The sequence below is a fragment of the Eulemur rufifrons genome, chromosome 12 (assembly GCF_041146395.1).
Source record: "Eulemur rufifrons isolate Redbay chromosome 12, OSU_ERuf_1, whole genome shotgun sequence".
Taxonomy (NCBI): Eukaryota; Metazoa; Chordata; class Mammalia; order Primates; family Lemuridae; genus Eulemur; species Eulemur rufifrons.
The window spans coordinates 23658158-23675104 of NC_090994.1; the positions used below are offsets into that span (position 1 = coordinate 23658158).

Sequence of the window (16947 nt, forward strand, 5' to 3'; positions counted from 1 at the left end):
AAATTATAGAACAAGAAAACCATATACATTTTGCATGCAATGCTCAGATAAAGGGACAAAAATATTTAACATTCTCATTTTGAATATATTAGAAAAAGGAATCAATACTCAGCAATATGTAGCATGTCATATACTGACGTGTAGCTTTGACAAGGTGTTCTCTTCTACTCTATGGACTAATAATTAAAGCCAAAGGATATATACTTACATGATGGGTGCAACGCGCACTATCTGGGGATCAGACATGCCTGGAGCTCTGACTTGGGGGGAAATGCGGTACATGGACAACGTATGTAACCTGCAATTCTGTATCCCCCATAGCAATAAGATGAAATAAAAAAAAAAAATAAAGCCAGTGATCATTTGTTTTCAAGTTGCATGAATATAAAGGCCACGGTAGGGTTTGTACTTCATAGCAGTAGACCTGTTGCATTTCTTTAACCAGAGCTCTGGTTTTGGCCTTTGTCTCTAAATACTGGGATTGAGTATTAAGAATTTTCTAAACAGTCCACCACCCTTTGTCTACATCCTAAAGGGTAGTTCATTAAAACAGAGATAATTGCTTCGTTTAGTATAATGAAAAATCACAGGACAAGTTGCCAGGGAGAGCCTAAGGGATCATAGCTAAATTGTACTGTGTTAGTTCACGTTAATTTTCTCATGTGTTCTGGCATAGAATTTGACTTTTTTTGTCATTCAAAGACTCACAAGTGTCTTATACTCTGCTCTCATGTTTATTTACCATGAGTGTAAAAGGTTCCAATTTACTTTTTGGTCTACTTTCAAATAGGCCAATTTCTACCAAAGCCTGTCTAATATGTAGAGATTTGATTCAATATTTTTCTTATACATTTTTAGCTTAGGTAGGCACAACTCCAAGTGCAAGTATACAAAACACAGTTTAATCAGCTGTTTTGCTAACCCTTGAAGTGATTAACATATTTCTGACCATTACTTAGCAATTCCCATAGGTAATTTAAAAAAAAAACCAAAACTTTAATTTGTACGACATAATGCCAACTATGTATCAGTCAGTTGTATCTTGATGATGAACAGCCAAGCAAAGAAAAGCAAACACAGACTTAAGAAGCTTAAGATGAAGATGAATCTAGCTTCATGTTCAGGTACATCTTTATTTCAAATAGTCACAACAGAATTTTTATTCTATGTGTCTCTTGGGTATCCTTGCTTTTTAGCTAATGATTCTCAATACGTGATATATACAAGTCATTGTGGCTCCTTGGTTTTGTAGTACATAGCGTACAATATTTCAGAAGAGTAGAGAGATTCATTTTTAACACCCAACTTAATTCTTTGTAGTGGAGGAAAACTTGACTGAGCCTGAAATAGATATGTATTTGTTTTTCTTTGTCTCACAGATATTTGAAAGAGGACGTCTATGTAGGAAAAGCAAAGACATGTGTGATTTTCCAGAATATTGCAATGGATCATCTGAGTTTTGTGTACCAGATCGCCGAGCTGCTGATTGGGAACCATGCAATAATAAGACTGCCTTTTGCTATCAAGGAGTGTGCCGAGATCCGGATATACAGTGTATAGAGTTATTTGGAAAATGTAATAGTTTTACCTTTTCTCTGGGGTTCATTTTTAAGTTGTAGTTATTCTAAAGTCAGTAATCCACCCTATAGCCATACTAAAAAATGTCGTCGTTTACATTCAAATTTGAAAAAAAAAAATTGCAAACCAAAGCAGCTTTGAATGTTGTCAAGAGGTAAAATGGATCTAATAAGTACAGGATACAAATAATAGGACATCAGTGAAATTTCAGGTGATTGGTGGAAAGAGAGTAGACTCTTAGAATAGTGCATAGCAGAGTAAATTACTGTTTTATTTATCAATCATATCTGCATGATAATACAATTTTTTTTTCTGTTTTCAAGTGGGTAGTTTTTAGTGTTTCTTTTTTTTTTATATCAGGTAGATGACATCACAAATTTTTAGCTGATGACACTGACTTAGCATTGTGTTGTTGTCTAGATGTCTCTATACTGATTTCCCACACTTTTTTAAAGCTTTTAATATTTTTTACTATTAATAATTGGAAATCCTTATGTTTTCAGTTGCTAAAGGAGGTCCTTATCTGTGTTTACAAGAAGTGAATTTTCAAAAGGACAAATTTGGAGACTGTCATGGACGTTGTAATTTTACGTAAGTATTTAGAAAATTATACATTTCCCGAATGCATGTGTGTGTGCTGTGTGTGTGCCACAGAGCACATTTATAACACTCACTTATTCAAATGGGAGATGACCCTATTATGTACAGTGTATGTTCTGAATAGCCTTAGTGTTTATTATCTGAGTAATATTTTGAATTATCCTCATATTTTGAATTGTTGTTTACCTAACATATTCAGTACCTAGTGAAAAATGGATAATTTCTTCTATATCATATTTCCAGGAATATCCATTGTGGAAAAATGGTTTGTCACTGGACACATTCAGAGTTAGTATCAATCCATGACCACGATGTGCAATATACTTTCATTGGAGGCTTTGTATGTTTGTCGGCAGCTTTAACAAATAGGTCAAGAAGAGATGACACCTATGTCAAAACTGGTACTATTTGTGGTCCCAACAAGGTAAATATAATTTTTACTTGAAACTATATGTGGTGGATTTGTATGGGAGTGTCTGGAGAGAGAGAGAGAGAGTGTGTGTGTGTGAGAGAGAGAGAGAGAGAGAGACAGAGAGAGGGAGGGAGAGAGATCTTACCTTTTTAGCTATAAATTTTGGTTACTCCAGCATGATCTTAAAATACAAAGATCACAATTTCTGTTGGTTAAAGGAACTCTTGCTTTATTATTTTTATTAGAATTTTGCTATGGGTATTTAAACTTGTTTTTCCCCGCTAGAGAATCTAAGCCTCCTTTTTAGACCAGGATCTGGTCTGCAAATAATTTGTGTGAACCGGGAACTAAAAGAATAAAATAATACACCGAAAAATGCCAGAATAGCATGAATGATAGGCACATTTAATAAAACCAGAGAAAGAGCCAAGTATTGAGTTCCACAGCGTCACTGCCCAACTGGGTCCCTTGCCCAGTGGAAGCCAACACACTGCGACAGCAGGTGCTGCAGTGGAGAGTTTTACTTTGGAAGGTGCCAGGCAAGGAGATGGAGTAATTTCTGAAATCCATTTCTCTTAGAATTTGAGAGAAAGGGTTTTTAAAGATAGTTTGGTGGGCAAAGGACCAGGGAATTTAGTCTTCTGATTGGTAGGAGATAGCTCACAAGGTTGGGATGCAGAAATTATCTTCTCAGTTTGAAGGTTTCCTGGGTAGGGAGTTTCAGGGCTGTTGGATCCGTTCCCACACCTGTCCACGGGTCTGGTTGGCATCAGTAGGTCTGCAGGATGCAGAGTCTGAAAAACACCTCGAAGACCAGCCTTAAGATTTACAACAGCAATGTTATCTATAGAATCACAAGTCTTGGGATTTATGACAGCAATGGTACCTATAGAAGAAGTGTGTGTGGTGGGGGGGTCACAAGTCTTGTGCCTGTCAGGGAGGACAGTGCCATTACTTGTTACCAATGACAGCAGCAAGGAAGTGAGGGAACAACGGCTGGTTGACTTCTGGCTATATACTACATTTTTATACAAATCAGAATTTTATAACTATTTATACCTTGTGGCTCTACATTATTTTAATATGAACAGTTTGACCAGTAGTTGACAAAGAAGACTAATTGGTTATAATTAAAATAACTCATTTATTTGCTGATTAACCTACTCTTTTAATACTTCCTCCAAAAGCACAAAGCGTGGAAACTCTTTTCGCCTCCTCTAATACCTTATCCTTTGTATCTTATCCATTTAACTCTTCTTGAGTTGTAGCCTTTATAATAAACTGGTAAACATAAGTAAAGTGCTTTCGTGAATTCTATGAGCCATTCTCACAATTTATTGCCTTGTGGAGCAGGTGATGGAAACCCCCAATTCATACCTGGTCTGTCAGAAGTATGGCTTACCTGCTACTTGCTATTGGCATCTGTGGTGTGGGTAGTCTTTAGAGTCCGAGCCCTTTAACTTGTGGGATCTGGTGTGTCTTAGTCAGTTTTTGTTTTGCTATGAAGGAATACCTGAGGCAGGGTAACTTATAAAGAAAAGAGGTTTATGTGGCTCATGGTTCTTCAGATTCCACAAGAAACATGACACCAGCAACTGCTTCTGGTAAGGGCCTCAGGCACCCTCTACTCATGGAAGAAGGTAAAGAGGAGCTGGTCTGTGCAGAGATCACATAGCAAGAGAGAGGAAGTGAGAAAGAGGCAGGGAGGGAGGTACCGGCCTCTTTTTTAAACAAGCAATTCAAGTGGAAACTAACAGAGTGTGAAGAGAACACGCTCATTACCCAAGGGCAGCACTAAACCAATCATGAGAGATACACCACCATGACCTAAGCACCTCCCATTAGACCCTTCCTCCAACTTTGTTTTTTTTGTTGTTTTTTTTTTTTTGAGACAGAGTCTTGCTTTGTTGCCCGGGCTAGAGTGAGTGCCGTGGCATCAGCCTAGCTCACAGCAACCTCAAACTCCTGGGCTTAAGCGATCCTACCACCTCAGCCTCCCGAGTAGCTGGGACTACAGGCATGCGCCACCATGCCCAGCTAATTTTTTTCTATATATATTTTAGTTGGCCAGATAATTTCATTCTATTTTTTTAGTAGAGACGGGGTCTCACTCTTGCTCAGGCTGGTCTTGAACTCCTTACCTTGAGCGATCCACCCGCCTCAGCCTCCCAGAGTGCTAGGATTACAGGCGTGAGCCACCGCGCCCGGCACCCTTCCTCCAACTTTGGGAATCAAATTTCAACATGAGGTTTGGAGGAGTAAATACCCAAACTATAGCATGCTTCTACCTCCATGCAGATACATAGTGTTAGAATTCAATTTACTTTTTGGATGCCAAGTTGGTAGTAGAGAATTGATTGATGTCAGAGAAAACACCCACGGATTATGCATATATGCTAACACACATACACTTGTGTATTAGCATATATGTGTGTGTGTGTGTGTGTGTGTGTGTGCAGAGAAAAGTTTTATAAAACAGGACATATGACTAAGGAATATGAAAACTTTTCACCTAATTTGTGATTAAACACAAAGTAAATTAGTATCCAGATATTGCCTTTGTCTTGTCAATTTGGCATTGAAAATGATATATGATATTGAGAAGTGTATCTTATTAATATCATCCCCAAACAAGTAAAAATAAGCACATACTTTCTGGAAAATGATTTATAAATGTGTAGGGAGTCAAATATATCATTATAAATTTTTCTCTGTTTATAATATAATACATTACTGTAGAACAATTATGAGTTAGAGAAAAAAATCAAGGCACAGTAAATGCCTATTTACTGTGGTTTGTCAGATGAATTACAGTATATCCAATATGGAACACAATATTTCTCTTTAAAATGACATTTGCAAAGACTTTTTAATGACTTGGAAGCATTTCCAGACTCCGGGTGGAGGTTTTTCCAAGTTCTTGATGTTCGTTGGAAAAAGAATTTCAGGATGCACCACCTAAGCCAAGCAAGTGACAGATTTTTCTTGAAAGTCAAAGTACACTCTCAGGGAAGAGAGTGTACAGGGTCCAAAAGAGCAGCTGCACAGAGAGGAAGTGGCTTTAGATCTTTTGCTGTCTTATTGATTGAGTGGAGTGGCTTTCACTAAGAATTTGTTGGGTTCCCTCCCACTTTCATATTTTATATGGTTGTTTTGGAACTGTCATGGTGATTTCAGGGGTGCAGAAATTTTAAAACCGCAGTGTAAATAATACTGTAAGTAGCCAAAGTTCACGAAAGGTGGCAGAGGTAGCTGGCAAGCAAGTTGAAGCCGGTTCTTGTCTAAGGTGATCAACCCGTCTAGTTAGCTTCTGCTTAAGAGTTTATTTTAATACCTGTGCCATACCTGATCTTCAAGCCCCTGCATGTGGTCTCAGCCCTGTCTCTTAGTCTCCTACTCTAGCAGAAGTATATTTGTAATAGTATGTTAAGTGTAAAAACAGGACAAAACTTGCAAAACATGCATTTCTACTGTTTGGATTTTACAGATGCATGGAAATTCTATGGGTTGCAATTTCTACTAAAGCATAGATCATATCCTTGGGTTACGTTGTCTTGCTGAAACTTCCCAACCAAAGATTGGAGCAACTCTGTGGCTTTATGGCTCAGTCATTATAGATTTATGACAGGTAAAAATTAAAGCTTTTCAGAAGAAGCCCTGGAATCAGGTCGTGAAGCACAAGTAGCATTCAAGAGTATTTAAAACCTGGGAAGATCTAAGAAAATGTATGCAAGATGGCTTTCACATTGGCAGCTATGAAACATTAGAGAATCAAAAAGGCCTATGTAAATGGAGGAATGAACTCTACTCATAAACTGGAGACTTAATATTGTAAATATGTCAGTGTTCTCAAATTCAATTTGTGAACATGCTATCAGATTGAGATTCTCAGGAGGTTTTAAATTTTTTTTTTTTTGTGGGGAGGATGCTGGCATACATATTAAAAAATTCATAAGGGACCAGGTGCAGTGATTCATACCTATGATCCCAGCACTTTGGGAGGCTGAGATGGGAGGATCCCTTGAGTCAAAGAGGTAAAGATTACAGTGAGCTGTAATCCCACCACTGTTCTCCAGCCTTGGCAATAGAACAAGACCCTTTCTCTAAAAATATATATTATATATATATATATATATATTCATATGAAAAGGAAAAATACAAAATAGCCAATGCAATTTCAAAGAAGAAAATGGAAGCTGGAAATTCACTCCACTAAATATCAAGGACTACTGTAAAATCAAAGAATTTAAGGAAGTGCAGTTTTAGTACAAGGAGTAGTTAACTGACCTATAGACTAAAATAGAAAATATTATTTCAGAGGAATTGCAGATCAAAATGTTTTAATAAATATCTTCAAAGAAAACTTAGGTGAAGTAAGTGATACATTCAAAGATTTTTTAAATAGACATACAATGAGTTTCAAGGAAAATATTAGTAAATGCATTATATTATGATTACAAGCCAGCAAATAAAGAGTTGAGGTTCCAGAAAAATGGACTGGGCATACTTTTTCTTATTCCTTTCATGATATATAGCTAAAAACTCCTGAACATTTATGTAAAAAAAAAATATGATAACACTGAAGGGTGAAGAGAAAAAGGCAAACCAGCTAGAGACTTTGAAACACCAAAAGCAATACAGCAGTGAGTTCTTTTTTTATTTTGCCGCCCGTGTCCCAAACTGGGTGTCAGAGAAGCCAGCAATTGAGAAAAGCCAAGTGGCACAGACAAAAAGAAATCCTCAAGGAAATCCCTCCTTCTCTAGCCAAAGGAAGAGTCTAGCAATATAGCACATGTTTAAACTATAACTGCTCTACTTCTGCCAAATTACACAGAAAAAAAATTGCCTCACATCCAATCCTGCCAGGGTGCCATTAGCAGAAACCTAGTGGAGGGCTTGTCCTTCCCTCACCTGAGCAGTATTTAGGAGCCCCTCCCACCCCGGATACTAATGGAAACTGTACTTCCAGTTATACCTGGCAATAATGACGCAGTGTCCCTTGATTTCCTGCCAGAGTTTTAACAGAGGAGTACTGCTAAAACAGAAGGTTTCACAAGATTCAGAGTCTCATACCATAACACTCAAAATATCTAGGTTTCAATCAGAGTCACTCTTCGTATCAAGAACCCAAAAAAATGGCAACTTGAATGAGAAAAGACAACTAACAAATATCAATACTGAGATGACACAGATGTCAAAATTATCCTTCAAAGAATGTAAAACAGTCATCATGAACATGTTTCATTGAGCAGTCACGCATGCTTGAAACTGATAAAGCAATAGAAAGTTTCAGCAGCAAAGAAATAGACGATATAGAGAACCAATCAGAAAAATTACAAGTAAAAATTACAATACTCAAAATGTACTACTCAATAATGGTCTCAGGAGAAGAATGTAAGAACAGACAAAAGAATCAGTGAAGCTGCAGTTATTAATAGACTATTAGTAACAAATTCCAGAAACAGTGACAATATAGCCTGAAAAAATAAGGCGTTAGTGACATGGGATTATAATAAAAAGATATGATGTTTATGAAATTCTCATTCTGGAGGACTAGGAGAAAGAATTTAAGGATGAGAAATTATTTGAAAAGTAATGTGTGGGTATTTTCCAAATTTGGCAAAAAGGCAAAAGCCTACTACAGATTCAAGAAGCCAAGCAAAACCCATATAGGATGAACCCGTTGAAATTCATAGGGGAATGCAGCATAATGAAATTTCTAAAAATTAAGGACAAAGGAAAGGAATCTGTGAAGTAATGAGTCTGAAAAAGTATCTTATGTACAAGAAAAACACTTTTACAGTGGCAATTGAAATAAAATCAGGTCAACCTAAATAATGAGCAGAGAGGTTCTTCAAAAACAGTAAATTTTTACAAGAATGAGCAGATGAGCAGAAGCGTCGCAATGAGGAATGAATGTGCTGTCACGACCACGGACACATTCAAGGAGGCTGAGGGAAGGGGAAGCCGAAAAAGCAGTGTATGTAAGTTGTTTTGAGTTAAAGAGAACATTGGTCACAAGAGTTTATTTCAAGAGTTGACATTAGTCTATTATTTGAGATAATGTATCAGGCAAGTTTTCTTGTACCTCCAGCTAGCTGTTCTTGCGACTCCTGTAACAAGGTGCAGCTTGAAAAGCCCATGGCAAAAGTTTTGCTCACAGGCATATGTGCGTAAGAGCCCTTCAGGGTATCTTTGTAATTGTTTTTCTCATAGACATGTTTGCTTGAGGGCCCTCCTGCACAACCTCCTGGCTTTATTTAAAGTTTTTTTTTTTTTTTTGGTTAAGTTTGACACATATGACCGTATTTTTTATACTGACAACTTTCACATTTCATTTCGATCAAGATCTTTCTCCACAAAGTTATCACTGATAAACAATTCTGTTGTTAGGTTTTGATTTTTCCTCAGTATTAGCCAGACTTGTCCCAGTTGTTGGTCTGGTCCAATGTGGAAGGGAAGTGACAAGGAATTAATCTCAAAAACCCTTTTAGCCACATTTTAGCAACAGAAGATTTGGAAGCAATGGTTCAGGATAAGTCTACCCAGAGTTCACTGTCAGATTCAAGTCTGCCTGTTTTATAAATGTTGGCTAGCATCTTAAACCGCTGAGCGAACATTATTCTATTAGGAGATGCACTTCCGTAGATTATTGGCAGGCAACAAGTACAAAGTTTAAAGAAATTAATACAAAACAAAACAAAAAGGAGTATAATAAGTCCCTTTTGTATAATGGTTCTGAACCCAGAGCCCAAGCCTAAAGTTATTCCAGTAAACAAATTAAAAAACCGTGGAGAACTAGGTGAGGCCGACTGTAGCCCCGTGGCTTGTTTTCTTATTTTGTGAAACTAGATCTCAATTTCCACAAAGGGGTTTATCTAGGTACAGCGTGTTGTATTAGTGATGGTGTAGACATTCTTCATTTAACTCATAGATGATCCAGAGCTATTTTATCATCTAGTATCCCACGACTGAGTTGGATTCAAGCAGAGAGTGGGCAGTGGTTGAGTTAGGGATGTTGTCAAAGTCACACACTGAGTGGACCAAGGAACTTTTTTAAGTCATGTGTAGATCTAGGCTTGGCATGACAGCTTTACCATTTTGACAAGGTACTCACAGAAGCTACTGATTGTGAAATTCTAACTATACCAGTACTCTGCCAGGTGAAAAAGTTAACCACAAACAAGGAAAAATTAAGAGAGGGAAGAGTCTCATTATATCAGGGAGTCTGGTTCTGGTTTTGGGGGAAAAGCTGTCCACAGCATGAAGTTCGCAACTTTTTATTCTGGTTTACACTTTGAATGTCCCTGGTTATGGCACTGGGCACTATGGTGAACTCTAGGAGTGGCCCACACATCAGTCACAAGTCTCAATAACTGAACAAGTACACAATGTAATAACTGCTGTACTCTGGTTTTTATTTAGAAACATTTTTTTCTCCCTGTAGTCATCTAGAATTCTACCAGTGATAATCAGAGTAAGACTGATTTCTTTGTAAAATAAGTTTACTTGTATCAAATTTGACCTGATTCTTTACCTAAGTGCATAAAGAACAGTGTTTGAGCACATAGTGATCTCAGATTTCAAAACTTCTTGAGGCTAGAGAGCCAAACAAAGGCAGATTTCGGACTTTGTCTGCAAGTCCTATAAATAGTTTAATATATGACATCCTGTTCAAAGACTTGGTAATATAGTCACTGTTTTCAACCATATCTTGCTACAAAAAGAACAGATTCTTATTGAACTTATGCAAACAACTATTGACCACAAAAGTAAGAATATGCATAAGTGGCTTTCTAAATTTTGGACTGAACAGGCAAAATAAATAAAGTCAGTCCTCCATATTCATGGGTGGGTTCCACATCTGTGTATTTAACTAACTTTGGATAAAAAATATAGAGTAAAAAAGTGGATGGTTGTATCTGTACTGAATATATACATGCTTTTAAAATTTTCATTATTCCCTAAGGGAATATTATCTGACAACTATTTATCTAGCACTGACATTGTATAAGGTATTATAAGTAATCTAGACATGATTTAAGGTACACAAGAGGGTGTGCATTGGTTACTTGCAAATAATATACCATTTTATATGAGACCTGAGCATCCATGGACTGTGATATCCATGAAGGATACTGGAACCAATTACCCACAGATACTGAGGGACAACTGTGTCTTAATTCTACTTACAAAATTATTGTAAATTATAGATAGCTTAAGAGAGGAAAAAGGTTTTCTTAAAATCTGGAAAACAAAATATTATAATAATAAATCAGCTATGTTTCCAATGAAAGTCGTGAACACCTATAATTTTTTACCAGTTCATTTAGCCTTATGTAATTAATGTTTATTTTACTTTATCTTGGATCATAGTTTCATGATTTCATCATTTTATCTATTAGAGTTCTGGACATTTTTACTTAGTCCACTGATCTTAAAGTTGTCAGCAACCTGTATCCAACAGTACTTGTCAGGGTCTTTTCCCTCAGAAGAACTTTGATCTGTAGTATATTGCAAATACTTTTGGAGAAGAATTAAGAACTGTAGCTATCAAAACCTTAGAATAGCTGCATTTAGAAATTTGATAAAGAGTTCATCATAATAGTGATAGAATTGACAAGAAAATTTAATTATTTCTATTACATACAGCATTTTAAGATAGCAACTAGAATTATGACTGATGATATCACACCAGGATCATCAGACTTCTATAAATTAGAACTCTACCACCAACAACATATCTACATGAATATAATTTAAAGAAGATTAACCATCATTTATTTTTAAAATTTTGTCAGTTATTCCCATATAATTTAACATATCAAACAAGTTTAATTGGTTTAATATCACTCTTTTACAAGGTGAAAAATATATCCTTTAGGGTTTCTAAGTCTCCAACTGGGAAATTCCCAAAGTTAGTTTGAGGTCAAAACACTTAATTTAGAATTTGATTTTAAAGAACTTTGCCAGGGATTTCAAAAAGTTTGTAACACTTAATTATAACAGAATCACAGGTCATTATAAAATAATGTCATTCACTTAGCCAGAGTAACAATTAAAACACTTAAAAATTGAGTACAGAGGCACATAGTTAAAAAGAAAAAAACACCTTACACATTTAACAGAAATGATTCAATTTTCCCCCATAATCAAATACATAGATAAAGACAACTTGAAACATAAGAAATTATTCTGATAAGATAATACCTAGGCCAAGGTACCTGAAGGTAGAGAAAAACTTTTCACAATTTATCACAAGTAGAGGCTAATACTCCCAGAAAAGTTGGTTGTTTTATGAACTAAAATAAAATCATAAGACTTCCCCGCCTGCTCCCCCCTGCCACCGGCTGACTGAATGGACCCCCTCCTAGCCAAGGGGATATCCTAAAACTAAATTGCCTGCCACCAGGAGGGAGGTCAGACATGCCTCATCATGCCCCCTCCCTTCTTGGAGATGTCCTTTGTAATTCATTCACAGGTCTAAGGCTATGCAAGACAAACCTGCAGGTCCTAGATTTACACAACAAATACATGTCCTGGTGCCTTGTCTCTAATTAACAGACCTCCTTATCTTAAAACATTCCAAGCCTTTAGACAAAGCTCCATGTCTTTAACCAATTGCGAGTCAAAGAATCTTTAAGCCCACCTGTAACCTGTAAGCCCGCACTTCGAGATGGCCCACTTTTTCAGGCCAAACCAATGTATGTCTCCCATGTATGGACTTATGACTTTACCTGTAACCCCTGTCTCCCTGAAATGTATAAAACCACACTGTAACACAACCACAGCAAGACCACTTACTCAAGACTCCTTGGGTGTGGCTCGAGATCATGGTCCTCAAATTTGGCTCAGAATAAACCTCTTTAAATTATTTTACAGAGTTTGGCTTCTTTTCCTTTGGCAAGATTGGTGCCCAGACATGGAGCTCAGAGAACACTCCAGACTCCCGAAGGAGTAGCCTGAACTCGGTGCCAGGTACTGGCATGGCCCCATTTGGGCCACTGCCCACCCCCATGACTCCGAGTTTCTCCTTTGGCAGAACTGATACGTCCTCCTGAGCTCTGGACCTCCTGTTTTTGGTTGATGGTCCTGGTTTACTCTGAGCTGGTTCTTTTCCTAGAAACTAATTGAGATCCTAACTTAGATTAAGAGGTGCATTCTAAAGGGTCTTCTCCATTGCATTTTCATTGTAAAATTAATCTCAGTTGGCTTTTCCATGCATTTCTGAAAGAGGAAACCGAGCTGTCTTGTTTGTAGATAAGTGAGAAACTGAGTTCCTCAGCTCCAAAGAGAGAGGGCATTTTACTCCTCCCAGCCGAAAGGCACCCCTGAGTGACCAGGGTCCTCAGTGGGAGTTGCCTGGGGCAATTCATTGAGGTGCAAGTGGCCCAACAGGGAATCCCCCAACAAATTAATTAAAAGAAGGCTCATGCAGGAGACACGTATAAGAACTAATCACTCTGCATTTTGAGGCTTCTTCAAAGTACTAGACCCCCGAAGAGAGAAACTGATGAGACACATAAGAGGGTGGGACCAACTCAGTGGTCAAACGTTGAAGAGCCCCCACCCACAATCAGCACACTCTGATCCATGACACCAAACCCTGGACTACAGTTCGTTTGCTGCTTTTAAAGAAAAATGGAGAAAAAAATGCTTTAAAAATGGGGAAAGACAAGGAGTATGACCCCCTTCAGGTCCCCAGTTGGTTTATGGCACCTCTACTTGCAAATATTTGTGTAAATGGAAAGGTTCAAAGGCATTTTCACACAATATGGCCAGGCACTTGTATTACTTCCAGAGTTATGTGTATATCAGTTCGCACACACATTCAAACACCATTCTTTAAAGCAGTTGATACCACATTGAACAAAATTAAAAGACATACTGCAAGATGATGGCCATGGTATATACCTCCTGTATCATATAAAGGTGTTAAACAAATGTGTATTTTTGTAGCTATGCTTGGAAATATTTAACACAGTTACTAGCACTTCCTCATGCAGTGGGTTAAACATGACAGGTATAAACTGCTGCGACTGGTAAGTGAACACTGATTCCCAAATGAAGACTATAGTATAGTGCACACAGCTTGCTTTGGGTTCTACCATATAAGAGATGGAGCCAGTTCTTATGTGGGTTTTGGCTAGCGTTTGAATGTAGCTGTGAATGGAAACCCTTTGCATATGGAGTTCAGTCCTAGCCATATTGGGTTAAAAATGGACTTAGACATAAACCTTGCAAACTGATTAATTCAAGAACTCTCTTGCAGTCAGAACAATGACCAACTTGTATATTATGCAACCAGTCTTATAAATGAGTGAAAAATGAATTGTTTACCCTCTTTTTCTGTCCAAGAAGACCATAATTTATGATTTTTGTGATCTACTTATTAAAGCAATCAATTAACTCATCTAATTCTTTCTGAATATTCAGCTTGAAATATATATATATGTAATACTATACATAAACATATACACACGAACATTCAGGTGTGATATAAGTATAGTGAATTTGACAAATTAATTCCACAAGTATAAGCTTTTAAATTTGTGTTGGCAGGGGAGTGAACAAGATTGAGATTCATAGTTAAAAACAACTGGTAAAGAAATCTTTAGATGATGCAATAGTCATTGTATTCAGAGAACTCTGGTGTCCTTAAAGTATGATTCAGATAATTTATCTGGCTTTGACTCATTGGTGCAGTAGGAGTTTTGGGTTGGCATGACTTTTTACTCCCAAACCATTTTTGATCAAATACATAGTAGGGAGCTTTCTCTATGTGGCAGGGGTTTGTTAAATGGCAGTCTTTGTCTCGGAACTTAGATTTTAGGCCATAGTATTTGCAATAGTTCAATTAGGTAGTGCTTATTCTAGAGGACAGACAATTTTAGAAGCCTGAATTCTATAGTCATTATTAATTCAGTTGTTTTAGGAAACAAATTGCCCCTTTATACATTCTCCCATGGGATAAAAGTGTGTTGACTGCATTCTGTAATTGAAAGGAGAGTAGGAGAGGTGAGTAGTGGATGTTGAGAGCTAAAAACTTCTGTGGTTTTGTGGACACACTTCCATGCATAATGCAACATTTTGGCCACCCTTCCCATTCCTGCTTTTTCATCTTATTCCTCAGTTTTTCCTTCAGACTCTGAGGCTGCAGCAGTTGAAGAGCACTGTCAGGCTGATCAGCTAGGCTCTCTCCTTTGCCATTGTGTTCTGTTTGGTGGCTTTCTCACTTCATTTCATCCACCAGTGGCCTTCCATTTTATTTCACAATCCCAGAGAGTTTTAAAATCTCTCATCTTCATATTACATCTTTTTGACTAACATTTACTCTCATTTATTAGAAAATAGTGGCTTTTGTGTGTGCTAACTCTGTTGATTTGAATGGGAATACTTCTGTGTCTGTAATATTAATTAATAATATACTTATTCTCATTTGTTATTGTACCTTGTTCAGTTGATTTCAAAGAAGTTGGGTAGTAGACTTCTTTAACCCACCCTTATAAAATGTGGGTCCTTTACAAAAATTAAATTTAATACATATCTACAGCTATATCTATCTATACCTAAATTAAGCAATAGAAAGATAGAAGCTAGAAAGATTTCTTCTTTGTCAATATGAATATATATATATCTCTTCTTGATTATAATAAATATTCTAAATATAGCACTAATAAATTTAACATAGTAATATACTAAGTGAACAAGGTACTGCATGCAGATGGGGATTATTCCACCAATGCAAGTTTGCTTAATGTTAGTCTCGATAGAAAACATCTTTAAATTTGTCATTTACAAGTCTTAGAACAGTGGAAGAGTTTATTGTCAGAGTGGTGGACTCACTAGGTGTTCATGGTGCAGGTAGAGAACGATTTCTTATAACAAAGTTAAGATAGAAAGAAGTACAGAGTTTATTTTATTTTCTCCTACTGAGAAAGAACTCAACACAAGAAAGGAACAAAGGAGTGTTGGCTCTGAGGCCAAACAGCTCTGGCTCTTTATTAGAGAAGGCTGAGAAGGGGTAGAGGGAAATTTATGGCTATAGCCCATTAGAAGGAGACAGTGGTGAAATCGATGAGCTTGCTTTTTCATTTCTTTTTTCTTTTTTCTTTTTTTTTTCCCTCTACTGCAGCAGACTGATAACAGGAGCAGCTGTGAGGTATCAGAGAATTGGCCTCCCATTTTCTCTTTTCCCTGGAAGCAGGTTTATCCTTGGCAGGAATTAAGGCCAGAAGCTCCTCACCCCTGCTGTCAGCTTAGGAATTCTTCAAGGCTGTTAAACAAACTCTTAAACACATTTTAATCTGCAGATAGTTAATATTAATGACAACAAATTAGATAGTTTACTTTTTCTTTCTTTTTTTCCCTTGTTTGTTAGTTTATTAGCAAGGGCATGCTATCATTTATGAAATTGATCCTAGCTCACCAAACTAGACTAGGAGCACACCTTAGTACATTCATTTCAAAATTGAAAAGGAATATGTTTGGAGCATGTAGTTTTCTAAAAAAGTAGATAGACTAATCCATAAATAAATTTATAACTGCCTTTTCTTAACCATTCTTATACACAGGTCTATAAGAAAATGTTTACATAATCCAGATATTTTGTCTTAGGAAATATGTTTTCAGTGTTATTAGGGATTTTTTTGTTTTGTTTTTGGTACCATGAATGTGACTACTTCTGGGGCAATATTTGTGTCTCTTCTTGAAAGAGGGAAATCTCATGTGTTAGTTTGTATTTAAAACATCATCCCAACTATTGACCAGGGCTAAGTACTTTTATAGTGTCTTTGTGTTTTTCCTGTCCATTACAGAAGATCCAGCCACATATTGATCTGTTTACTTGAAGACAATTGCATCAGAAACATGGATATTATATTCTCCTGGCTTTTTTCCCCATAAAAATAACCCAGTGAAGTATGACTAACATATCATTGTCTCAGTGGCAGTGTTTAAGGAACACTAGAATGAAAAAGGTGTTGTGGACTGGTGATGCTGGCTGGTCCAACACTGTGTTATTCGTGCTGGCTTCATCAAAGCACTTTCAGTTAATGAACTAGCTGATATCTTTTTTTCCTTATCTGTTCATGGTGATAGACAATCATGAATTGTTTTTTAGGATGTTAAAGTAAATTAAAATAGAGACTGAGTCTGAAGAATCCCTGAGCAGACAAAAGCAGTTAGACCTAATATGAGCTTAACCTTGCTTGATTTGCAAACATATGCAAGACTCAATTTGAACTATTTCTGTAAATGCCTATTTTAAAGAGAAACAGAGCTTAATCTCAACCAATGGGAAGCAGCAAACTGACATATAACTAAGGGCTTTCCAATGGGATAGAACAAGGAAAAAA

At 36.9% G+C, this 16947-nt stretch overlaps 1 protein-coding gene across 1 annotated transcript in view; it reads left to right on the top strand.

Annotated features, from left to right (window-relative positions):
* The window catches only part of LOC138393673 (A disintegrin and metallopeptidase domain 3-like), a 122275-nt gene that overhangs the window by 79673 nt on the left and 25655 nt on the right, over window positions 1-16947 (top strand). The window contains exons 13-15 of the mRNA XM_069485052.1: window positions 1380-1575; window positions 2082-2169; window positions 2422-2602. Of these exons, the coding sequence (XP_069341153.1) occupies window positions 1380-1575; window positions 2082-2169; window positions 2422-2602 (465 nt within the window). The remainder of the gene's footprint in view (window positions 1-1379; window positions 1576-2081; window positions 2170-2421; window positions 2603-16947) is intronic.